This window comes from Lolium perenne, chromosome 4 (assembly GCF_019359855.2).
Source record: "Lolium perenne isolate Kyuss_39 chromosome 4, Kyuss_2.0, whole genome shotgun sequence".
Classification (NCBI taxonomy): domain Eukaryota; kingdom Viridiplantae; phylum Streptophyta; class Magnoliopsida; order Poales; family Poaceae; genus Lolium; species Lolium perenne.
Genome location: NC_067247.2, coordinates 297,752,382 through 297,779,268, shown reverse-complemented (window position 1 = coordinate 297,779,268; position 26,887 = coordinate 297,752,382). Strand labels below are relative to the sequence as shown.

The window sequence follows — 26,887 nt, the reverse complement described above, 5'->3', positions numbered from 1 at the left end:
ACTTGATTCTGTGTAGAGTAACGTTGTTTTGCCATCAGGCAGTTAACCAACAAAAGTTGGGCATGTTACTCATTATCCTTTGCGTAAAGAAAATATATCGGATGGCCTACGAAGACCTGCGAAAAACTCGGCAGAGGAGAGTATTCGAGTAGTACAACTTGAGTCTACGCACAGATTGCAAGCATCCGTACCTAGACTCGGGGGCTACTCCCATCGGGAGCGCTGACGCGCACCCGATAAAAAGAAGATGGAGCAGAATCAAGATGAACAAGAGCAATGAAGGAGAAGAATATCATGAGAGGACATGCATTAGTCTCTACCCGAATTATCTTCGGCTAGACACTCGGGGGCTACTGACGTGGGCATTACCCTTCGAGTAACCGACGTTGCCCTATCCTGTATTGACCAACTGGAGGCCCATGAAGACACCTGAAGGCTAGATAGGCCACTAGGCTGGCGCACCAGAAGATTCCTTGACAGGCAAGACAAGGAAGCGAACAAACAAGGAAAGATTGGATCTAAATTACTGTAATTCTAGTCGTATTCGGTTAGACCTCTTGAGACCTGGCCTCCTATATAAAGGCCAGGAGAGGGGCTGCTGGAGGACACGAACAATCTTAGCAATCTTAGCCAGGAAAAGCTTAGAGCTAGGTAACCCTAGCAACAACAATCTCGCCTAGATCTCAGCCGAACTATTCGGCATCCCATTGTAACCCATTGTTTTCATAATCAAAGAACAGACAGGCAGGACGTAAGGGTTTTACCTCATCGAGGGCCCCGAACCTGGGTAAATCGCTCTCCCCGCTTGTCTGTGAACCGATGTCTCGTGTCAGCCTACAGGATTCCGTCAACCCTAAGCCCCTATCGGAGGGCATTGGCGAGGAGTACCCTCGACAAGTGGCAAAGTTCCTCCATGAAGGTGGAAGCTTAGCGACAATGCATCCCGCGACAAACTTGTCCGGTAGCACACACTTGAGGAGCTCAAGTTCCTTTGCCATGATCTGTATCTCATGAGCCTGTTCTACTACAGATCGGTTCTCAACCATTATGTAGTCATTGAACTGCTCCATAGCATACAGTTCACCTCCGGCATCGGCAGCACCAAACTTAGCGTCTAGTGCATCCCACAGTTCCTTCCCATTTCGGATGTGTAGATAAGCATCAACCAACTTGTCTCCAAGCACACTTAGGACGACACCCACAAAGATTACAGTGGCATCCCTGAACGCTTTATCCTCTTCAGGAGTAAGCGGACCTCTGGGAGTACCTTCCGCAACTCGGTGCACGCCCATAGAAGTGAGCCACAAGAGGGTCTTACTCTGCCATCTCTTGAAATGAGAACCCGTAAACGGGCTCGGTTTAAGTGCAGCAGCAAAACCAGACGGTGAAAATTGCCTAAGCATATAAGGTTTTTGGATTGTTAGAATATTAGGCAATTTCCGTGTGAGTTTAATTACCGAAATCAACATTACAGATGCACAAGCATACTTAACCATACACATCAGACTAAGCACATGCATCAGATCTGAACATGGAACAAGTAGCAGTGCAAGGTAGGAGAGGAAAAGCACGTACATCGCGACCGGGAAGGTCGCACCAGCAGCAGCACCACCACCACCATGGGTATTGTTGATGTCGCCCATGGTGTAATCGGATCTGTCGATGAAGCAGCCGGGTCGTCGAAGAAGAAGACGAACAGTAGCGAGCAGTCGCGCCGAGACGCTCCCCAAAAACCTTATCGCCCGTCTCCCGGTGCAGGATCTCAACGGACGGAGTTTCGGAGGCCTGCTCTCCCGGACGGCTGTGCACGTAGTCGCCGGGATGGGGAAGACTAGAGAGTAGCGCAGCAAAAGGAACTTCTCGAGAGAGAGGAACTAGAGAGTTCTGAGAACTGTGTATTTCTCTAGATCTGATCTGTCTCCTTGTATAGCCTGGGAAGCCGACCCGACCCGACCGCGTTGACACGCGTAGGAAGCCAGGGACACGCGGCGAACATGCACATGCAGGTTGACACGTACCCAACACAGTTGGTGCACCAAGCAAAAAGTTTAGGCTTCCTTGAGTGTGTCTCGAACTCGAACTCGAGTCACGAAACGCGACGTGCGTGCGTGACGAGGCGAGGCGGGGCGGAGGAGGAGGAGTGCGCGAGGGCTCTTTCTATTCTCACTCACTTGGAATGACTAGAACAGCAGCCCTTATATACCACTCCAATTCTCTCCCAACTAGCAATGTGGGACTAAACTTTGTCCCTCAAGGCTGTCCCAAGCTGCCAACGTGATGGGCCTTGAGATTTCAGGAATTGTAGACTATATGGGCTGCCTTACTGGGCTGCAGCCCATCTACATTCAACAACTCGTGCAAAGTTTCGGTACAAATTGCAATGTATACAATTTTGTGGATGTATGTAGGGATAGGAAACCCGGATTTTTTTTAGTCCCAAAAATATGTTTCTCAACATCTTTTTCGAGATGGTGAGGTGATGGCTACATCTTAAAGTTGAAATAAGGTCCTCCTCGTCGTATCCACGTTCTGGTGGTGTGTCTAGTGCCAGCGGATGGCGTGTGGAGTTGTGTGTCCGGTGGATCTCCTGAAATCTCGTCAGTTTTCATGTTCGTTGGTATGGTTTCATGTTAGTCTCTTTCGATATATGGTTGGTTGACGATGGTTGCTGCGCAGGTGCGCAGGTCTTTAAGACCTTAGCGCGATGACTTTTCGTCTATCTAGTACAAAAAACTCTACCACGACAAGCTTTGCCCGGCACCGGTGACGAAGAGACGACAACTACGCGCCTTCGGCTCATGCTAGTACATGTAGTCGTTGCTAGGTGCTCCAAGTTTATATTTATAATTAAAATTATTTTTATGCTTATTTATATTACCGTTGATGATTATTAATACTTTAGTGACTCTTTTGTAAAAAAAATTAAACAAGTGCACTGCTGCTGAAATCCCTCGTGTCAGACGACTCGAACGTTTAAGTCATGGTACTAGCTGAGCCGAAGCCGCGTAGTTATCGTCTCATTCTCGGTGTTGTACACACAGTTAACTCTATCATTAACACAACGCTGCTGATTTCTTCCAAGTATGACTATTCTTTTTCTTTTTATCACTGTCAATAGTTCTAACCGAGAAGGCACCGCAAGCCTTGCCTAACATGCGTCGTTGTTAACCACTGCCGCTGATTCTATACTTTGCTAAACGTCGCTGTTATTTACCACGATTATCAAGCATTAGCGACCGTGGTTAGGTGCAGAAACCACCTCGCTGACTTGCTCCAAATGGCGCGTGGAAAACTAGCCAACTCGTGCCCCAGCTAGCTAGCAGTAGCACGACCGATTCGTGCAAGAGTTTCGTTTCGTTTGGTTTGCTTCTTTCCGTTCGTACTTGACCACGTCCGGTAGCTGGGTCCAGGAATTAGGCAGGCAATCACTCCGCTGCTGCTACGTTGAGAGCGATCGTATCCGTATCCATGGACCATTCCATTTCCACGGCACCGCGTGCGCAGCCGCCGGTGGCAATTTCACTCGGTTCCCATAGCTTGATTAGTGAGGTCGATAACGGAGTAGGGCTGGGTTTTAGTAAGTAGATCTGGTAAATTCAGGTGCTGTCATGCTCTGCCGCCGAATTTGAGGTCGCTGTTGCCGACCGGCGATCCGTTTCCTGCCAAACCTCTGACCAGCAGACTTCGCAAATTTCACGCGTTTAAGTTTTTTCTTTTGCAAAGAATGATGATCCATGGAGGTACTATATATGTACAAATTCACCCCTACATATTTCGTGTAGAAACCATATGACTATTTCTATTGGTGACCTGTGCAAAGTTCAGAGAATGAGTTGCCGTAGGAAATGTAGTGCAAGTTTCGTGACATGTCGCGCATAATCCATTTTCTGGCTTTCGCATGGGTCCCAAACGATCATACCATTTTTGTGAAAATTAACAACGGCAGGTTTGTAACCATACATACATGCATGATTCTTTTTGTACTAATTTCTTCGGACTTAAATAATAATTGATTCTCTGATCCATTTATAGGATATATAAAAATCCGCAACGACATGACACATGCAATGTGTGATATTTCAAAGTCGAGTCCACCTAGGAGTTATCAGTGATAGCAAATGGCCACAAAGCTACTCTTGAACTTAGGGGTAGTGTTAAGAGTTAGTTGTGTCATTTGTCATCCTAGTTATTCTGTTTTTCTCTTAGAGTCATGCTAAAGGTACAAATTGGGCTTCTTGTGTTTTTTTTGTTGTCTTACAAACATTCTGAAAACTAAACACATGATTAAAACACCGGATCAACCGATAATAGCATCATCTATACATAATTGGATCAACCATCTACAACATACATGTCATGATATATAAATATAAGGTGAACATGGCAGTAAAACTACCTTTTGAAAGAACCCACCAAATGGCGGTAAAACTACCTTTTGAAAGAACCCACCAAGAGCTCCCTCACTCTACTATGCCATCAGAAAGTCAACATGCCTTATTACAATTTACACCACCTCCTCTCTCTCCCCCTACCCTCTTTCTCTCTCCCTCCCTCCCCCTCCCACCTCTCTTCGTGCTTGTCGTCACCCTAACAAACGCCTTATCTCTTGGCGTATTTGTCTTCCTAGATGGCTTGCCTCCAAACCGACGAATTGTCACACTTTGTTCACTTATGGCTTACCTACCGATCAATCATATGGTCGATGAATTGAATCCAGTTGTCATTAAATGCCATCTATCTATCTATCTCTCGCTCTCTTTGCGGTTGTGTCGTCACCCTAACAGGCACCTCATCTCTTGGCGTTTCTGCTTTTGTAGATGGCTTGCCTCCAAACCCGTGCCTTACTTACCGATCTATCTCAAGGTCGATGAATTGGATCCAGTTGTCATTAAATGGCAGCTATTTGAGGAACATTGCAAATATCCTTGGCTATAGCATATGTATAGTTTTTTTTTTATTATCTTAGCTCAAATTTAGAAGTTGAGATGTACTTGTAATTTTTTTATTTAAGTTAACATGTATCATTAACTTGTAAAAGAGAAAACTTACCATGTAGAATTATAGTTGGGCATGGTGAAAGGATCAGTAGCGCGACAAGAGGGGGGGTGAATGGTCGCTACACAATTTTTATATCTTTTTCAGTTTTATATGCGATGCGGAAGTAAAAGTGGCAACTTTAGCAACTACGGTAAACCTAGTATAAACCTATGCGATGCAACAAGTAAAGGAACCGACAAGATAGTAAGAGAGAGGGAGCGGGGCAACCGGGGTAGCGGAGAGGAGACATGATGTGTTTTCCGCAGTTCCTCCCACAAGAGGGAGTACGTCTGCGTTGAGGAGGTGTGGACCACGAAGGTCCAACGGCCACACAAGCCTCACCTTCTTCCTCGAGAAAACCCCACGAAAGAGCTTTCCCTTATCCACTAAGTAGTCGGTCGAGGCGGCGGTTCCTTCACAAGGTTGGGGCGAGCTCCACAACACTGGAGGCTCCCAACACTCTATGGGGCTAGCAAAACTCCAAGATAGCCTCCATAGGAGCTCATCTCCGACAGATCCCACAATAGGAACCCTAACTTCAAGATCCACTAAGGACTAGGTGGTATTGGTGAAATCTCTCTTGGTAGAACTATAGATCGGGATCTCCTCAACCAATCCTCAAAATTTGGGCAAGATTGGTTGGAGGGGGAGGGAGATCCTCAAGGTTTTGAGCTTAGCAACAATAGAGGAGAGAGAGAGAGAAGACTTGGGTCGAGCTGGGGAAGAAGGCCCCCTTTTATAGGGGCCCCCGAATCCAACCGTTATATTCAGTTCCCGCACGACCGGTACTACCGCTCTAGCTATGAGATTGGCCTGCAGTGCTGCCACGTGGGGCTCAAGTGGTACTACCGCTGTAGGTACCATCAAGGTACCGGCAGGATCTCTGCGAGCCCCGGACTCCTACCCGGTACCAGTACCATGGCGGTACCAGGGCGGAAGTACTGTAGTTTGCAATGACCGGTACCAAACAGGTACCTGGTCGAAAGTGCCGCTTGGGAGCGGTACTACCGGTCAAGGTACCGTCAAGGTACCGGCATGCATACTGCAAGCGTTTCCCTCGTGCGAAGACATCTGCGGTACTGGTGACCGGTACCAATAGTGATAGCGGTACTACGCTCTTGGTACCGGTACTACCGGTCAAGCTGGAACTGTTGTCTTCTCTTTTCCTCTGCAACCATGTCGCTTCACGACACACACACATAAAACCAGAAAACCTATAAACTACTCTTGAGTCTTCCGATCCTGAGGTGTTCAGCGAGGGCACCGTGCACCTGCAAATCTTTTCAAAGCAACTATGCACACGGTGAAATTAATTCTAGTGTTGTTATGAAATACACAAAACACTAAGGATAGATTTTGTTCTTTCACATGGGCAGCCCAACCAGACCCAAAAATCCCAAACAGGCTAGGCCGGGCTTGCATGTCGGGTTGAGATCGTGCCTGAATCTTGAGCCCAAACGTCGGGCATGGCTGGGCTCGGGCCTACAAAACACGTGTCTTAGGTAGGAGTCGGGCCAGGCTTGGGCTGGATTTCGAGACCCGATAGGCACGACGGGCTGGGTTCGAGCCTACAATTTTAGCTTTGGGCTTTTTAGGCCCGGTCCAAGTTTTTTCCATCCAAACCCCCATATTGTTCTTGTGATGAAAGAAATTTTGGAGGATTGCAACCATAAGAAAAAACCTTACCTTTAAATTTTGAATAATAGGATGTCACCAAGAAAATTTATTTAGAACTATTTTATACCTATTTAGATTAGATACTTTGAAATCATAAGCATTTATTTAATACTTAAGATTTAACATGATAGGGGGTTCTTTAATATTAATTGGAGGAAACTAAATGTGGCGTTAAAATTCTTGTGTGTTTCACATCTTTCTCTTTAACCAAGTACATCTCATCTAAATAAAACATCTCCAAGGCCTTGTTCTGGTAACCATTTGTTCTTTTGTTTCTAGTACAATATCCAATGTCATGACATTCTAATTATGTGAATATTCTCTTTCTACTACTATTTTAGAATCAACCTGCTCTCTCTTAGTAGTGCATTAGTATTTAGTAGTAGTAGTCAAACAATCTAAACACAATTTTAGAAGTCAATAAACAATTTTAGAAGTCAATAAATAAATTCTAAATAAACAAAACAAAAACTAGCTTCAAAAGGGAGGCAGAAACCAGTCGTTCTGGCTGCATCCACCGACAGAGGAAAGGCCGTCTCCTCCCTTAAACACCCAAGCTCACACGGCTCCGCTCCGAGCCCAAGCCAAACCAAACCAATTCAACCGCGACCCAACCCCACCCGCCATTCCCACCACCACCGCCGCCCGCCTCCCCCTCCCCCGCAGATCCGCGCGCGCTCGCGCCGCAGCCCCGATGACGGCCAAGGGCGGCGCCTCGCCGTCGCCTGGCGGCGCGGGGGCCGCGGCCAACGGCCGCTTCTTCACGGTGGGGCTCGTCACCGCCTGGTACTCCTCCAACATCGGCGTGCTCCTGCTCAACAAGTACCTGCTCAGCAACTACGGCTTCAAGTACCCCATCTTCCTCACCATGTGCCACATGTCCGCCTGCGCGCTCCTCTCCTACGCCGCCATCGCCTGGCTCCGGATCGTGCCCATGCAGCTCGTCCGCTCCCGCGTCCAGCTCGCCAAGATCTCCGCGCTCAGCCTCGTCTTCTGCGGCTCCGTCGTCTCCGGGAACGTCTCGCTCCGCTACCTCCCCGTCTCCTTCAACCAGGCCGTCGGCGCCACCACGCCCTTCTTCACCGCCGTGTTCGCCTACATCATGACCGTCAAGCGCGAGTCATGGATCACCTACCTCACCCTCGTACCCGTCGTCACCGGCGTCGTCATCGCCAGCGGAGTAAGCTTTTTTTACCTGTTATTCCCTCTCTACATCGCCTGTTTTTTTTGATAGATCTGATGGTGCTCTCCTCGGATCTGACCGGAATTTCGGTTCGGCCAGCTCGAGGAGATTCAGGACTCTAGGCAGACGGAGATCTAGTCTAGCTTCATCATGTCTAGTGTGTATGTCTAATTAGAATCCTCTGACACATGGGGATGATTTCTCCATTAGGATTTTGCGCATGATGAGTTGGGGCAGTAGTCTGCCTCATGTCAAGTCATCTCTCTTTTTAAAAGCTGTTTGATTGGCTACAACAGTAATCAAGTTGATTGATTGTTTGTTTGCATGATCATACAGTCATTGGTTGGATGGGGTTCTGAGGAAATCTAGTTTGCCCTACCGAAGTAGAACTCGTGTAGTACTAAGCAAGTTAGAATTTGAGTAAAGTGGTAGGTGGCTCACATCCTGTGACACATGGGGATGATTTCTCCATTAGGATTTTGCGCATGATGAGTTGGCCAGTACTTCGTCTCATGTCAAGGCATCCTTCAAAAGCTGTTTGATTGGCTCGAGAGTAAGCCAGTTGATTGATCTTTGTTTGCATGATCACACAGATGGTTTCCTCAGGAGATCTACAGTGAAAATGTTAAGTTCTAGGAAAAGCTCACATTTATTTGTAACCTGAACTATTGGATCTGGAAAAACCCTTTGGTTCTGATTCTCATCAAAATACGATCTGGATGCTCATGATATATACCATCGTTAATCTAGACATGGAGTATTATGCATTTATTGCTAAGTTGATTCCTTTGGGATAGATACTGCATTACGTCGCTGTCACAACGTGCAATACAACAGCCTAGGTCAGTTAATTGTGGGAGGATGCCTAGTTCATTACAGTTAGTAAGATTATGACTTGCATGCATTTTCTCAAGTTAGCAAACTGGTGCTGTTTGTACAGTATATTCGATAGATTTTCTAAACTATGACTTATAGGAGTTGGGCAGTAGTTCTCCTCATGTCAAGGCATCATTTAGAAGTTGTTTCACTGCCTAGGTGAGTAATCTGGTTTAGTGATTGTTTACATGATCACATGATCATTAGAGGGATGGGTCCTGAGGAAGTTTACTTTCTTCTGCTGTAGAACTCCACAGCGAAAACTTTAGTCACCAAGTTGTCCTTTTGTCATATAGTAGTAGGAATAACTAATATTTAATCTCTCCGCAAAAAAAAAAGAACTCCACAGCCAAAACTTTAGTCTCCAAGTTGTCCTTTTGTCATATAGTAGTAGTAATAACTCACATTTGTTTTTATCCCAACTTATTGGTTATTCATTGGAGCTGGCAAAACCCTTTGATTTTGTTTGACTTGAAAATAACATTTTGATGCTCATGATATATAGCGATTATCCCGACATGGAATATTTGCTGTTCTTCCCTTAGAAATTCTGGTATTATTCGTGCAAATGCTAAGTTGCTCCCTTTGCGGTATATACTGCATTATGTAGCTGTCTTAACGTCCAATGCAGCATCTAGGTCAGTTAATTGTGGGATAATGGCTAGTGGCATTTCTAATATATGACTTGCATTTATTTTTCTCTGTGTTAGCAAACTTTTCTTTTTGCACCCTATTACAGAGATGTCAGGTTTTGCATGTTTTCTTATAAACTAATATGCACAATTCAAATCTACAGAGTGAGCCTAGCTTTCATCTGTTTGGATTCATCATGTGCATTGGAGCCACTGCTGCAAGGGCATTGAAGACGGTGTTGCAAGGAATTCTTCTGTCTTCTGAGGGGTAATTAATTTTTCTCTGTATTTGTGTATGCATGATTGCATGCTCTCAGATTCAGATATTTCGGTTTGTTTGGGTGTTGTATATATATACTTCCAGGGTTTTTGTTCTTTGGCCATTCTTGACTCTTTACTATTCTGCCATCTTGCAGGGAGAAGCTTAATTCTATGAATCTGCTCTTGTACATGGCTCCAGTTGCTGTTATTCTCTTGCTTCCTGCCACTCTCTTTATGGAGGATAATGTTGTTGGCGTTACAATTGAACTGGCGAAAAAGGATTTCACCATTGTTTGGTTGCTGTTATTTAACTCTTGCTTGGCATATTTCGTCAACTTGACCAATTTCTTGGTGACCAAACATACTAGTGCATTGACTCTACAGGTATGTCTCACTTTAAATTCATTATTGTTCATAAGGTGCTGGAGCATAGTTTAGCAATGTGCCCACGAAGTTGTTTTACATGCGGTCTTCATGCCAAAATCGATATGTTTAACCTACCACCTTGTAGACTTCGTTAATCATCAGTTCATGACCCTGCATTATTTACATCCACAGCAGCAAGTATGGCTTTTAAATGGTTTATTGTACCTTTTGAGATAACACAGAGAATGGGATCAAAATCTTCCTTTGAAATATGGGTGTAGATAAGATACTGATGATAATAACTTCTCAACTTTACTCAATTGTTGAGCTTGCGAATATGTTGTGAGTGTTATAGTTCCTTTTAAGTTTCTAATGACTCCAGTGTGCCACCTAACTTCAAGTTAGTATCTTTTTTTATGTGGCTGTCAAACGTACAGCAACCATATTGAAAAAGTGTGATGATAAGGATACCGTGTGGATCTATCTGTTAATAGTAGTATGGGCATGAACGACAAGTAGTATGGCAATGGCCTTAAGGAACAACAATTTACAGGTCTTCCTGTCAAGCAAAGGAGTGTTTGGATAATGGGTATTGTTTTGAGGAACTTAAGAATGTAGTTTAAACTTGAAGTAAATACCAAAGATATCTGTAATACAAACACACCCCATCATGCTGAACTGCTATTATTGTGGCCGTGGTCAGCAACCCACTTGATAATCCAGTTCGAAAATGCAATGCAAGTGTCTTGTGGAACTCGTATTGGCTCTATAATATTAAAAATTAGAAAATCTCAGGACTGCTGTGTTATGATGATTCATTTGGTGAACTATGTTTTGGCCTTTAAGTTTCTGTTCATGGCGTTGTCTTAGTTCATTCAACAAGTAGACACTAAATCTTTGGTTTTCATCAATAGAGTGGTTCAACGATGTAACATATCCATGCTTCTTTCCAGGTCCTTGGTAATGCAAAAGGTGCTGTGGCAGTTGTGGTCTCAATTCTGATATTCAAGAACCCTGTGTCTATCACCGGAATGCTTGGTTACACTCTCACAGTTATAGGAGTCATTCTTTACAGTGAATCCAAGAAGCGTAGCAAACCCTAAGTGCCCCAGAAAACCGTACATATGGCCGTCCTTTCTCAGTATGGTCGGTGCCTCAGAGCTAATATATTATGGAGAACTACATCTGGGGCGATTGCAACAGATCCTGCACTTGTATGGAGCCTTATTGGATAACAAGGACAGAGAAGTCCAATAATACATGTAGTTTTCCCTTGGACCTGAGAGGCGTTTTGTTTCGCTAATGGAGGTGATCAATAGAATACAATTTTTTGCGTTTAGTGATTGTGGGTTGTGGCTCACACTGGCCAGCATTGGTTAATACGTTTAGTTATCGGAAATTGTTTTCCGTCATTCATCAGTTATTGTAAGTTCATGACTCCCCCAGTTTTCTTTCTTCTTCTGAAGATTGCCTGTACCAAACTTTGCCAAGTAAACTCCTAATATATTATGACACTGAATTTAGTCACACAACATTTCTTTCTAATTACTCATACATATAACTGTTATCAATTGTTTTGTTCTATGCCTTATGGATTTTTTTTCTGGGTGCACATCAAAATTAAATTTAGTGTTGACAACTTCACCAACCAATACTGTTGCCAGAAGAAGCTTTTTAAGGCAAATTCTTTAGCCTGCCATTTTGTTATCTACTTGTATTCTGTTTAATTCTCTTGGATGTGGCATTTTGTTCATGCCAGTTCAGAGTAGGACCATGTTTGCAGTAATAATAAGGTGAAATCATTTCAATAAAATGTCCTGAACTTATTCTGGTGAATTATGTTGCTTGTTTAATTCTCTTGGATGTGGTATTTTGTTCATGCCAGTTCAGATTAGGACCATGTTTGCAGTAATAATAAGGTGAAATCATTTCAATAAATTGTCCTCAACTTATTCTGGTGAATTATGTTGCTTGTTTATTTATGTACTTTGTTGGACATGACACACTTATATTCATCTTTAGACTTCCCTGTAAGTACAGCAAGTTATTGCTTCCCCAATAAGGTATTTTTTGTGGAGATTGTGCAAGAATTTAATGGTGCTTTGTCAAATTGCACTACCTACAAATTTAATAGTACTACCTACAACTGAGCATTTTCTCCCTGTTAACGTAGGATGTTTCGCACATCAGAGCAAATGAGGCTGTTCATTTTAACATTGCTCTGTATACCTACATTTTGTACACGTTGAAGGTTCTTCCCAAGTTAAATCAGTTTGCTGATAGCAAGAATAGTAGGTCGAGATAACATGTGATTTCTTTGAACACCTGCAGTTTGTACTCTGAGAGTCTCATAGTTGTATGTTCACAGTAGAGATACTAACTGAAGATCATGTAGGCAGAGCACCGATGTGGCACCCACTCATCGAGCGCATACATACAGAACATTCAGTTTCTCACGGCAAGGCAGCTCAACTGAAGAGAATGACGAAAGATTACGACGATTTTTATTCAGGTTTCACTGTCCCCTGCAGCGATCGGACTAGAGACACTTTGAAAAAGGAAGGGGTTTACCGTTGAAAATACGTTGGTAAACGAGAGAGAGCGAGCGACTAATTGAATGTTTGTTACAGACTTTGCTGGGCGCGCGCCCACCCCATGGGCACACGCGGCGGAGTTAGATGGAATTGAACGAATGTAATCGGCGGCAAGGCAGGTTTAGACCCACAACTGGACGAGCCCGTTTCTTCTTGTGGATCCAGCTTGCTATAATCATCATCAGACAGATAGATCGAGCACCTTAATTTGGCCCCCGCCTTTTAATTCTTGCGCACGGCGGACGGACGTCACCGTGCCTTCAGCTGCACCCAGCCACCTGCTCCACTGAATGTACATGTACGGCCACAGGTTAGATTGGATCTTGCCAGCTTTGCTGGAACAAAAGTTAATGAAGATGCTGCTAAGCCGTAATAATGTTGTCTAGCAGGACATGTCTCTTCTGGTGGTATTTGCATAGCAGTGGTACGGTAGATTTTGCCCTATGTCTACGAGCATATGATCTAGGAATATAACTAGCTAGTAATAGAAATTGTGGCTGCATCTATGATCTGAAGTTCAGAACTAGAAACAATGGTAGTAGTAGTAATGATCTTTCTTTGTGATCCTAATGATCTGGGCAAGCTAAGCAGCCGTACCTTTGGGAGGCACCATGACGGGGGGCTTGGAGATGATGGCGGGCACGGTGGGGATGGCGGCAGCGGAGACCGGCGGGAAGAAGTGCGCGGCCGGCACGCCGAGGCCCTGCGATCCGTGGTACTGATAGTGGTAGTAGGGGTAGACGGGCATCATGCCGCCGTTGTGAGCGATCATGCCTCCCTGCGCCGCCGCCGGGTACGAGAAGTGCCCCTGCGGCTGCATGTACGCCCCGCCCGCGCCAGGCGCCGCTGCACCGTGGCCTAGCTTCTGCTAATTCAAATGGAAACTTTGTTAATTCTCGATCTATGAAATGACATTGCAGTAACAATTTTGATGCAGAAATGGGTGTGACTTACCGCGTTGTAGCTCATGTCAGCGACGTAGTTTGGCGAGTACCTGGATAGGCAGATCAAACTAATCATGCATCCCACTTAGTACTGTAAAAAACAGGATGAAAAAAAACAGATCGTGCAGTAATTAACTAGGGTGTTAATTTTCTTTTATTTTCGTGTGATCTCTTTTTTTTTTTCTCTGGTGCAGTGCAGGCGGGCACGTGGGCACGTGAGAGCACGACGAGGCAAGCTGGCCGGGCCGGTCCAGGTTCCAGCCTGTGCGCTGTGCTCCGCTTGTCGCGTGCTCCGAGCCGCTGCCAATGCATGTGCCCACACGCTGGCTGCCTGGTCCCGACGGGCGGGGACCACGTCCTGACCTCGCCGCCCGCGCTAGCGACAGCGGGACAGGCGCCGGTAACGGTCGCCGGTCGGGCGCGCCGCCCGCTGCCGGACAAGAATCCTCGTACGACTACAGGGAATTGGCGCCCGGCGCGAAATGATGTAGCGAGGCTTACCCGTAGTTGGCGGCGGCGGGGTAGAACGGGAGCACGCCGTGGTACTGCTGGTGGGCGGCGTAGTGCGCGGCCTGCGGCGGCGTGGTGGAGGGGTGGTAGTACCACGGCACCGGCGAGACGCCCCTGGACCCCACCGCGATGGCTGGGAGAAGATGTGATCGCTCGTCAGTACGCACGTTAGGAGCTGGATCGAGTTGGCTTGCGCGTTGTAGTGTACCTGGCGCGGGCTGGTGGTGCGGGGAGGGGAGCGCGGGCATGTGGTGCGGCCCCGGGGTGGTGGGCGGCGAGGGGCGCAGGAGGTGCGGCGGCGGCTGCTGGGCCCTCGGCTTGGCGCCGAGCGAGGCGAGGTTGCAGTTGGCGCGGCGGCCGTTGATGACCGGCGTGCCGTCCTCGCACGCCTTCTTCGCCGCCTCCGCCTCCTTGAACGTCACCTGTTCGTTGTTGAGTCAGAACCTGGCTAGAAATGACATAGGAGGACGCCATGCGTGGTGGGATTCGGATCTCGGGAGCTTACGAATCCGTATCCCTTGGATCGGCCGGTGAGCTTGTCGGAGATGATGACGGCCTCGAGGATGTCGCCGAAGCGGTGGAAGTGCTCGCGGAGGGTGTCCTTGTGGGTCTCCCAGGCTAGCCCGCCCACGAACACCTTGGTCAGCGTCGTGTCCCCGAACACCGCCGCCGCCGGCTGCTGTACTCCCAGCATCGTCATCGCCGCCGGATTCGACGCGCTTGCTACCTCCCCGATTCCCTTGCTGCCTACTACGTGGCGACCTCGACGACGAAGCTCGCGCGCGCGGAGAGATATGAATGGAGATGCACTACGGGCGGGCGACTGCCGAGGAGGCTGGCCGAGGGTTTTATATAGACTGGAATGGAGTGGTGAGTTTATAATTCCGAGGGAGGGAGGGGGAGAGGGTTGTGTGTGTGTGTGGGTGGATAACGGAAACAGGCGCGCTGCTACTCGTCTGTCGGACTGGTCCACTGCTCCTCCTCTAGCCTGGCACCTCGGCCTCTGTGCCCTTGCTGTGGGTCCACATTGCAGCCGTGCCACGCTCGCGTAGTACGTCACCTCTCTTTAACAGTCCGTCAGTGACTCAGTGTAACGAACGAACAGAAAAGGCCTGACTGTCTTCTCTCTATATCTATGCCGACGTACTTAGATCATCTCCACCGGCAGCCTCAGCCTCAGATAGGAGCCGGTAGGGACTTCGGTACTGCCGTATGGGGACGCCGGTACAGCATTTTTTTTTTCGCGAGTACACTCAAGGCGTACCGTATCTTTATAGAAGACAGAATATAGAATACAAGATGACTACAACTCGTTGCAAACAACAAGTGTAGTACGAACTTCACTCCACACCGGCTAGTCCGAAGACAACCACCACAACTACAACACGGAGCCTGTCCAAAACTAACCAACCAAGCCGCGTCTCGACCGCCGCTAGACGCCTCCGAAGAACAACAACTCCAAGAGGACTCCCCTTGTCGACGCACCATCTTAAAGAGAAGACGACGGAACTTGGTCGGTCAAGAGAAGTCATCATCTTGGCCTTGCCAGCTATGGCGTGCATAGCGCCCTTGAAGATCAACTTGGACAGCAGCGAGCACCGGATGGAGATCAACATAGGACATCCAAGCCGTGTCTCCAAACGCAAAACTCCCAACAGAAGGACGACATCGAGGACGCCGCAATTGCGCCGATCTAACTCCAGATCTAGGCTTTCGCTCGGAGACAGCTACCAACCCGAAGAGAGCGCAGGAGACACCGACACTCCTCGGCGATGCCTCCAAGGAGGGGCACGACACCCGCGGGCGCCGTCGTCGCCGGCCCGACACGAATCAGGCTGGACTTTCGTCCGTACCGTCGTACGTCTCCACGCCTCCGAGGGCTGGGACAACCAAGTCCATGATGCCTCGCACCGCCGCCGCCACAGCTCCTCCCCGTCGTAGATGCAAAGCCATGGCCTCCGACCACCAACACAACTGAGGGAATCTCGGATCACATGAACCCCAACAGATCACAGCAGCCTCCGCCACCTCCGGCAAGGGCTCGGCCGCCCGCGATGGTTGTCAGCCGCTCCAGCCAACAGCCATGGACGCCCGGGCCCTGAAGGTCCAGATCTGGCCCGAAGAAGCCCAGACCGAACCCGCCCTCCCTCCTCCTCACACGCCGACGCCATCGGGAGGAATCGCAGCGCGACGCTAACCTCGGGGCGGGCAACAGATGCGCCAGGGACTCCTCCCTGGCCGGGCATCCTCTCCGTGCCGCCGCCGCCGAGATGTGGTCGAGCACCTCCGCCTCCAAGCCGCGCCGCCCCGCTCCCCTCCTTGATGCCTTCCTTGCTGGGGTCGAAGATCTCCTCCACTCCCTCCGTCGTGCGCCGGCGACATCCGCAGAGGACCCGCGCTGCCGACCGCTCCACCGCCCTCGCGACCCTGGTGACGTCCCGCCTCCGCGCGAAGGGGGCCCATCGGGGTGCGCCTCCATCCACCCGCCGCCTTCGACGGCCGGGCGCGGCCGCCACCGCCGGCGCCGGCGGCGGCAGCGGCCGGGAGGGAGAAAAAGCTGCGCCTCGCTTTTTAGGGTTAGGGTTCCTCCGGAGCCGCCTCGCGCGAGCGGCTCGGGAGGCGGAACTTGGCAGCACCACTCTCACTCGGAAGGGACGACTACGTACCGCATCCGCCGGCACAACATCTTTTATTTGGGGATGATGTTCCCACACCGGCGCTCCCCATACGGCGGCCGGCTAGCATCTTTTGTGAATAAATTTGGTGTGCTAGCGCACCCAATCAGAGCCCTTAACATAGGAATCCTTTCGGGAGTGCCGACTGTTTTATAGGGCTCCAAAACATGTCGGACACTTTCTCTCACTAGAATCCCAATAGAGTTATTGAGAGCTCTATTGGGAGCGCTGGTGGAGATGCCCTTATTAGACAAGAAAAAGCGAGATGTTTTCCATTTCTGTGGAAATGCAGTTAATCATTCAGTAGATGGAATTGAACTGATCTAGATGGAAATTTCCATTCTCACCAATTGGTATTCGGTGATGATTGATTCGCAATTCCACCCAGAGCACGTCCGGGACTCCGGATGCACCAGAAGGGGTGGCCAGATCGGGAGGAGGAAGAGAGCTGTAGGAGAAGGTGGAGACAGCTGGCTTTGCAGCTTGCCTTTTCCGCACAACGTGCTCGCGCCTTTTCTTGGCCCAGCTAGCTGCCCCTGCCTGCGTGCGTGAGCCCCTCTGCACTACTCCATCTTGCTGTAATCGATCTTTGCAAAATTACTAAATTAATTAACAGTCAAGGTATTTTACCGACGGTTTCTGAAAGTGAACTTTCACCGTATTATACTACTAGTAGTATACTGCAATAAAAGCATCAGGTATCGTACAGTTGCGTGGAAGTTTTATACTTCCCTAGTACAATTCAGCAAAAAGCGATACACATACTAGTACATAATATGATACATGGTTGCACCTGAATAACAATCTGGCTGGCACGTGGTTCTACACGCGAGCATCATTCTGCTTGACCCGAAAACATGAGACTGCCGTCAGACACCACTGAGTACGCAAATACCATACAAAGTTGTGGTTTAGTACTTAACTAATGCAAGGCAGCGAGGGTGCGTACTTACTTATAAGTAACTGTACTCATTAAGAGATTTTTTTTGGATGCAAAGACCAAAATAGTTGGTACATTCACTGGTAGAAAAAGGGCCTTTAATCCCGGTTCGCAACTGCCATTAATCCCGGTTGCGCAACCGGGATTAAATATGCGGGACTAAAGGCCCCCCTTTAGTCGCGGTTGCGAACCGCGACTAAAGGCCCGTCCATGTGGCCGCCAACCGTCCGTCGGGGCGGAGGACCTTTAGTCGCGGTTCTCCTGGCCAACCGCGACTAAAGGCCTCCGCAGGTTTAGGGTTTAGCTCCCCCTAAATCTGGTTTTTTTTAATTTGTATTGTTTTATTTCTTTTATATTTTATTTTGTGTTTTATTTTAATTTTGAAGAAGTTTCAGTACACATATTCTACGCTACTATATACATGAATATGAATGTACAATTTCAAACAAGTTTGAAATTAGAACGAAGAAGAATTCAAGAGGAATATACAATATATATTCAATCTCGGATGACCATATACAATTTCGAACAAGTTTCCATACAAAATTTATGGCATCAGAAGTTCTACGTCCTCGTAATAGTGTTCTCCTTTAGGATGGAGGACTTCCCTTATCAAAAATCCTGCTAGTTCCTCTTGAATTGGTCGGAAGCGAGCTTCTGGACTAAGCTTCTTCCGGAAGTTATTCCTCTTGACGTTGTTATCCGACGGCTTCCGCTCAGAGGTGTGTCTCCGGATGAACTCACAAACATAGTATCCACATAGATTGGTCCCCGGTGGCTAAATATCCCCAGTCAGTGACCTTCTAAATTCTAGCTTTTTTTTGAATTCACCGACCGTTTGATCTGTGAACCGTCTCCAAACCCTACGAGGCAAAGAAAATTAAATGAACAAGAGAGTTATTAGTTACTTGATATTAGGAAATGAACGAAAGAGGCCGATCGATATAGAGCGCAAATGAATGAAAATAATTACTTTTGCAGCATTTTTCTCATGTTGACCCAAAGCTTTGGATCCATATTCAGAGAGTCCATGATGAGAACTCTGGAGGTGTGAAATTCAATTACTACCAGAATCCAGTGGAACCTGCGGACACGATACATGCACAGTTATTCATAACTCATCGATTAGACATACCATGCATGGAGTAAACAAAAAGAGAATGTGCTCAAGACAGAAACACTCACCCAAAATGGTAAGGAAATAGAATTTGACTTTTGAGTTGCTGTTTTGTAAGAAAATCCCACAAGTCTTGCTCCACGTCGGCGGGGTGTCTTTATAACACATATCCATTAACGATTTGTGGGTCAATGAACCCAACATCATGGATGTTCCTTATTCTGCATTCCCTAATCTTCATTCTGCATAATAGCGTACACAACAATATAGTTAGGACAATATATATATATAGTGCAGGCAATGAACGAGATGAGGTAGAAATAAATCACTTACAGAACGTAGCAACTGATGATAGATTTGTCGAGCTCGCGTAGATTGAACAGCTGGAACAATTTACTCATATGAACTATTACATAGTAATGTTTGAAGTGATGCTCATGTCTAACTTTCGCATAAATATATTCTTTGCCGGCGTTAGTTTTTATGTAACCCTTGTACCAACGTAGCAGATTTTTCATTTGTGGAGGTAGATCCTCTTCCTGCGCAGGCTCGACGAGAGGCCCATTCGGCACATATGTAATTGCTACCTCACTCATTGGCGGCTCCTCAAGGCCTAACACTGCACGAAGAGTCATACCGATCTCGGCCGCTTGTTCTCTGGCACCCGTTACAGTCATTCCCTGTGCTGCCGCAGCTGCTATGATAGCGGGGTCCATTAGTTCAGCATCCGGACCGGCGGCTTTCACTATGAGCGGGGGGATCGATTGTTTACTTTGTTCCCCGAGCTGGGCAACTTGTTTCCCGCTTTTTTTTTTTACTTTCTTCTTTCTCCTCCTCCAAGGCTTTCTTCTCCTGCTTCTCCACCAAGTCTTTCTTCTCCTTCAATATGAGTGCTTTCCTACGAAGTTCATGTCCATAGTCGTCAGGCATATTCTTCTTGTAGGGATTCGTTGCATAGAAAACAAAAATTTTCCTACCGCGAGAACACAATCCAAGCCAAGATGCAATCTAGAAGACGGGAGCAACGAGGAGATCATCGAGACTCACCCTTGAAGATTTCCAAAGCCTACAAGATGAGGCTCTTGTTGCTGCGGTAGACGATCACTTCCCGCTTGCAAAAGCGCGTAGAAGATCTTGATCACGGTGCCACGATCGGGCAGCACCTCCGTACTCGGTCACACGTTCGGTGTTGATGACGACGACGTCCTTCTCCCCGTTCCAGCGGGCAGCGGAAGTAGTAGCTCCTCCTTGACTCCGGCAGCACGACGGCGTGGTGGCGGTGGCGATGGAGAACTCCGACGGAGCTTCGCTAAGCGTGCGGGAGAGGTGGAGGAGAGAGAGGGGCGGCTAGGGTTTGGGAGAAGGGGTGGCCGGCCTCAAGGGGTGCGACCAACTTGGTGGCTTGTGGTGGCCGGCCCCCTCCCCTATGCCCCTCATTATATAGGTGGAACCCCAAGTGTTGGACTACAAATCTTCGAATAAGACCTGAACCCAAAACCTTCCATGTAGTAGGGAAACCTACCCAAGGTGGGACTCCCACCCAAGTGGGATTCCCACCCTTCCATGAAGGGGGGTGGCCGGCCCCCTTGGTGGAGTCCACCTTGGACTCCCCCCTCTAGGGTTGGCCGGCCATGGGGAGGTGGAGTCCCTCCGGGACTCCTCCTTCCTTAGTGATTTCTTTCGGACTTTTCTAGAACCTTCTAGAACCTTCCATAAATGCACCGGATCATTTCCAAACTTGGAATATGACTTCCTATATATGAATCTTATTCTCCGGACCATTCCGGAACTCCTCGTGATGTCCGGGATCCCATCCGAGACTTCGAACAATACTTCGAACTCCATTCCATATTCAAGTTCTACTATTACAACATCAAACCTTAAGTGTGTCACCCTACGGTTCGCGAACTATGTAGACATGGTTGAGATTTCTCTCCGACCAATAACCAATAGCGGGATCTGGAGATCCATAATGGCTCCCACATATTCAACGATGACTTAGTGATCGAATGAACCATTCACATACGATACCAATTCCCTTTGTCACGCGATATTTTACTTGTCCGAGGTTTGATCATTGGTATCACTCTATACCTTGTTCAACCTCGTCTCCTGACAAGTACTCTTTACTCGTACTGTGGTATGTGGTCTCTTATGAACTTATTCATATACTTGCAAGACATTAGACGACATTCCACCGAGAGGGCCCAGAGTATATCTATCCGTCATCGGGATGGACAAATCCCACTGTTGATCCATATGCCTCAACTCATACTTTCCGGATACTTAATCCCACCTTTATAACCACCCATTTACTGTGATGGCGTTTGATGTAATCAAAGTACCTTTCCAGTATAAGTGATTTACATGATCTCATGGTCATAAGGACTAGGTAACTATGTATCGAAAGCTTATAGCAAATAACTTAATGACGTGATCTTATGCTATGCTTAATTGGGTGTGTCCATTACATCATTCATATAATGATATAACCTTGTTATTAATAACATCCAATGTTCATGATTATGAAACTAATCATCTATTAATCAACAAGCTAGTTAAGAGGCTTACTAGGGACTCATTGTTGTTTACATAACACACATGTATCAATTTTTCGGTTAATACAATTATAGCATGGTATATAAACATTTATCATAAACATAAAGATATATAATAACCACTTTTATTATTGCCTCTTGGGCATATCTCCAACAGTCTCCCACTTGCACTAGAGTCAATAATCTAGATTACATTGTAAGGTACCTAACACCCATGGCATTCTGGTGTTGGTCATGCTTTGCCCTAGGGAGAGCTTTAGTCAACGGATCTGCTACATTCAGATCAGTATGTACTTTGCAAATCTTTACTTCTCCATCTTCGATGTACTCGCGAATCGAATGATAACGCAGCTTGATATGCTTCAGTCTCTTGTGTGACCTTGGTTCTTGTGCATTGGCGATGGCACCCATGTTGTCACAATAGATGACTAGTGGGTCCAATGCACTAGGAACCACACCGAGCTCTACAATGAACCTCTTCATCCATACCGCTTCTGATGAAGCCTCTGAAGCCGCTATGTACTCCGATTCTGTTGATGACTTCGCCACCGTGCACTGCTTCAAGCTTGCCCAGCTTACTGCAGCACCATTCAATATAAACACGTACCCAGACTGTGACTTAGAGTCATCAGGATCAGTGTTCCAACTTGCATCGGTGTAACTTGTTACAACGAGCTCTTGGTCACCTCCATAACAAAGAAACATATCCTTAGTTCTTTTCAAGTACTTCAGGATATTCTTGACCGTTGTCTAGTGTTCCATTCCTGGATCACTTTGATATCTGCTAGTCAAACTAACAGCATGTGCTATATCCGGTCTTGTACATAGCATGGCATACATGATAGAGCCTACTGCCGAGGCATAGGGGATCTTACTCATCCTTTCTCTTTCTTCTGCCGTAGCCGGACCTTGAGTCTTACTCAAGACCTTGCCTGGTAACATAGCTAAGAATCCTTTCTTACTTTCGTCCATTCTAAACTTCTTTAGAATCTTGTCCAGGTATGTACTCTGTGATAGCCCTATTAGACGTCTTGATCTATCTCTATAAATCTTGATGCCTAATATATACGGTGCTTCACCAAGGTCTTTCATTGAAAAACTATTATTCAAATAACCTTTTACACTGCTTAATAGTTATATATCATTCCCAATCTATAATATATCATCTACATATAATATCAGGAATGCTACAGAGCTCCCACTCACTTTCTTGTAAATACAGGCCTCTCCATGACACTGTATAAACCCGAAGTCTTTGATCACCTTATCAAAGCGTCGGTTCCAACTTCTTGATGCTTGCTTCAGTCCATAAATTGAACGCTGAAGTTTGCATACTTTGTCAGCATTTTTAGGATCGACAAAACCTTTGGGTTGTACCATATACAACTCTTCCTCAATGTCTCCATTAAGGAACGCCGTTTTGACATCCATCTGCCAAATCTCATAATCGAAAAATGCAGCTATTGCTAACAAAATCCTCACAGATTTTAGCTTCGCTACAGGTGAGAAAGTCTCATCGTAGTCAACACCTTGAATTTGTCGGAAACCCTTTGCGACAAGTCGAGCTTTATAGACAGTAATATTACCATCAGCATCTAATTTTCTCTTGAAGATCCATTTATTCTCGACAGCCTTGCGGCTATCAGGTAAGTCTACCAAAGTCCACACTTTGTTATCATACATGGATCCCATTTCGGATTTCATGGCTTCTTGCCATTTGTTGGAATCTGGGCTCATCATCGCTTCTTCATACGTCGCAGGGTCTTCATCATTGTTGTCCACAATCATGACATTTAGACAAGGATCATACCAATCAGGAGTGGCACGTTCCCTTGTCGATCTGCGAGGTTCAGTAGCTATCTCGTTTGAAGTTTCATGATCATTATCATTAGCTTCCTCTGTTGATGGTGCAGGCGGCACAGGAACATCTTCCGGTACTGCGCTACTCTGATCAATGAGTGAAGATTCATCCATCTCATCGAGTTCTACTTTTCTTCCAGTCACTTCTTTAGTGAGAAATTCTTTCTCAAGAAAGGTTCCGTTCTTAGCAACAAAGATCTTGCCTTCGGATCTTTGATAGAAAGTGTACCCTATAGTTTCCTTAGGGTACCCTATGAAGACGCATTTCTCCGCTTTGGGTTCTAGCTTGTCCGGTTGTAACTTTTTTACATAGGCTTCGCAACCTCAAACTTTTAGGAACGATAGCTTAGGTTTCTTATTAAACCATAATTCATACGGTGTCGTTTCAACGGATTTTGATGGTGCTCTATTTAAAGTGAATGCGGCTGTCTCTAATGCATAACTCCAAAATGATAACGGTAAATCAGTAAGAGACATCATAGAACGAACCATATCTAAGAGAGTTCGATTACGACGTTCGGACACACCGTTTCGTTGTGGTGTTCCCGGCGGTGTCAATTGTGAAAGTATTCCGCATTTCTTTAAATGCATGCCAAACTCATAACTCAGATATTCACCTCCGCGATCAGATCGTAGAAATTTAATCTTCTTTTTACGTTGATTTTCTACTTCACTTTGGAATTCCTTAAACTTCTCGAAAGTTTCGGATTTATGTTTCATTAAATAGATATACCCATATCTACTCAAATCATCTGTGAAGGTTAGAACATAACGATAACCACCGCGCGAGGCTACACTCATTGGTCCGCACACATCGGTATGTATGATTTCCAATAAGTCTGTAGCTCGCTCCATAATACCATAGAATGGAGTCTTAGTCATTTTTCCCATTAGACATGCTTCGCATCTATCAAGTGACTCAAAGTCAAGTGATTCAAGTAATTCATCGGTATGGAGTTTCTTCATGTGTTTCACTCCAATATAACCAAGACGACAGTGCCACATATAAGTAGAATTATCATTCAATTTAATTTGCTTAGCATCAATGTTATGAATATGTGTATCACTACTATCGAGATCTAACAGAAATAAACCATTCTTTTCAGGTGCTCGACCATAAAAGATATTATTCATAAAAATAGAACAACCATTATTCTCAGACTTGAATGAATAACCGTCTTGCATTAAACAAGATCCAGATATAATGTTCATGCTCAACGCGGGTACAAAATAACAATTATTGAGGTTTAAAACTAATCCCGAAGGTAGATGTAGAGGAAGTGTGCCGACAGCGATCGCATCGACTTTGGATCCATTTCCAACGCGTATCGTCACTTCATCCTTTAATAGTCTTCGTTTATTCTTTAGTTCCTGTTTCGAGTTACAAATATGAGCAACCGAACCAGTATCAAATACCCAGGTACTAGTACGAGAACCAGTAAGATAAACATCTATAACATGTATATCAGATATACCTTCTTTCTTCTTCTTGACAAGGCCGCTCTTCAGATCCGCCAAATACTTGGAGCAATTACGCTTCCAGTGTCCCTTCTCCTTGCAGTAATAGCACTCAGCATCAGGCTTAGGGCCAGTCTTAGGTTTCACAGGAGGCGTGGCAGCTTTCTTGCCACCCTTCTTGTTTCTGCCTTTAGACTTGCCCTGTTTCTTGAAACTGGTGGTCTTGTTGACCATCAACACTTGGTGCTCTTTCTTGATCTCAATCTCAGCAGATTTCAGCATGGAGAAGAGTTCAGGTAACTCTTTGTTCATGTTCTGCATATTGTAGTTTATCACAAAGTTCTTGTAACTAGGTGGCAGTGATTGAAGGACACGATTAATCCCCAGTCGGTTAGGAATCACTATTCCCAATTCACTGAGTTTCTTCGCATGCCCGGTCATGGCGAACATGTGCTCACTAACGGAGCTGCCTTCTTCCATCATGCAGCTGAAGAAGTGTTTCGATGCTTCATAGCATTCCACGGTCGCATGAGTTTCAAAGATAGTTTTCAACTCATTGACTAACTCATGTGGATCGTGGTGCTCAAAACGTTTTTGAAGATCGGCTTCCAGACTGCACAGGATGGCACACTGAACTTGAGAGTACCGAGTTTTCCGAGTCGCGTAAACATTCTTTACTTCATCGGTTTCAGTTTCTGCAGGAGGGTCACCTAGCGGTGCATCAAGCACATATTGCAGATTTCCGCCATTGAGGAAGATCCTCACATGACGGAACCAGTCGGTGAAGTTGCTACCGTTGCTCTTAAGCTTTTCTTTCTCTAGGAACTGGTTAAAATTGATTGGGGACGCCATATCTACAACATATATTTGCAATAGTTTGGACTAATGTTTATGACAAATTGAGTTCAAATTTTAATTTAACAAAATTAAAAACTAGGTGAACTCCCACTCAAAACAATATCCCTCGCATTGTCTTAGTGATCACACGAACCAAATCCACCACACCAAGTCCGATCATCATGAGACAAGATGTAACTTCAATGGCGAACACTCAAAATGTTCATCATATCAATCATATGATTCATGCTCTACCTTTCGGTATCATATGTTCCGAGACCATGTCTGTACATGCTAGGCTCGTCAAGGCCACCTTAGTATCCGCATGTGCAAAAATTGGCTTGCACCCGTTGTATGCACTTGTTGAGTCTATCACACCCGATCATCACGAGATGCTTCGAAACGACAAGTATTGGCAACGGTGCTACTAAGGATGAACACTTTATTATCTTGATATTTTAGTGAGAGGGATCATCTTATAATGCTACCGTCGCGATCTAAGCAAAATAAGATGCATAAAGGATTAACATCACATGCAGTTCATATGTGATATGATATGGCCCTTTTGTCTTTGCGCCTTTGATCTTCATCTCCAAAGCACAGACATGATCTCCATCATCAACGGGCATGATCTCCATCATCGTCGGCGTAGCGTCAAGGTCAATGGCGCCGTCTTCATGATTGTTCTCCCATGTAGCAACTATTACAACTTCTTTGAAATACTACTCAACATGAAATTTAAAGACAACCATAAGGCTCCTGCCGGTTGCCACAATACAATAATGATCATCTCATACATAGTCATCATCACATTATGGCCATATCACATCACCAAACCCTGCAAAAACAAGTTAGATGTTCTCTAATTTGGTTTGCATATTTTACGTGGTTTAGGGTTTACGAGTAAGATCCAATCTACCTACGAACATGAACCACAACGGTGATACTAGTGTTGTCAATATAAGAGTAAATTGAATCTTCACTATAGTAGGAGAGACAGACACCCGCAAAGCCACTTATGCAATACAAGTTGCATGTCGAGCGTGGAGCAAATCTCATGAACACGGTCATGTAAAGTTAGCCCGAGCCGCTTCATCCCACTATGCCACAAAGATGCAAAGTACTCAAACTAAAGACAACATAAGCATCAACGCCCATTAAACATTGTGTTCTACTCGTGCAACCATCTATGCATAGACACGGCTCTGATACCACTGTAGGGATTCGTTGCATAGAAAACAAAAAATTTCCTACCGCGAGAACGCAATCCAAGCCAAGATGCAATCTAGAAGACGGGAGCAACGAGGAGATCATTGAGACTCACCCTTGAAGATTTCCAAAGCCTACAAGATGAGGCTCTTG

At 46.1% G+C, this 26,887-nt stretch overlaps 2 protein-coding genes across 3 annotated transcripts; one reads left to right on the top strand and one right to left on the bottom strand.

Annotated features, from left to right (window-relative positions):
- The first annotated feature begins 7,277 nt into the window (after positions 1–7,277).
- On the top strand, positions 7,278–11,564 carry LOC127295869 (probable sugar phosphate/phosphate translocator At3g11320). The gene is made up of 4 exons (XM_051325870.2): positions 7,278–7,894; positions 9,570–9,673; positions 9,822–10,050; positions 10,986–11,564. Exons 1-4 carry the CDS (start codon positions 7,409–7,411, stop codon positions 11,133–11,135), a joined length of 969 nt encoding a protein of 322 aa, XP_051181830.1. The 5' UTR covers positions 7,278–7,408; the 3' UTR covers positions 11,136–11,564.
- A 950-nt stretch (positions 11,565–12,514) lies between these two features.
- Positions 12,515–14,943, bottom strand: LOC127295870 (probable RNA-binding protein ARP1). Of its 2 annotated transcripts, none has more exons than XM_051325871.2 (6): positions 14,586–14,943; positions 14,289–14,502; positions 14,072–14,213; positions 13,581–13,620; positions 13,224–13,491; positions 12,515–12,904 (listed from the first exon to the last, which is right to left on the bottom strand). In XM_051325871.2, exons 1-6 carry the CDS (start codon positions 14,778–14,780, stop codon positions 12,876–12,878), a joined length of 888 nt encoding a protein of 295 aa, XP_051181831.1. In that variant the 5' UTR covers positions 14,781–14,943; the 3' UTR covers positions 12,515–12,875. The 2 variants fall into 2 exon arrangements, with proteins under 2 accessions (XP_051181831.1, XP_051181832.1); XM_051325872.2 differs by having other exon boundaries at positions 12,515–12,912; positions 14,586–14,941.
- Positions 14,944–26,887: the final 11,944 nt, after the last annotated feature.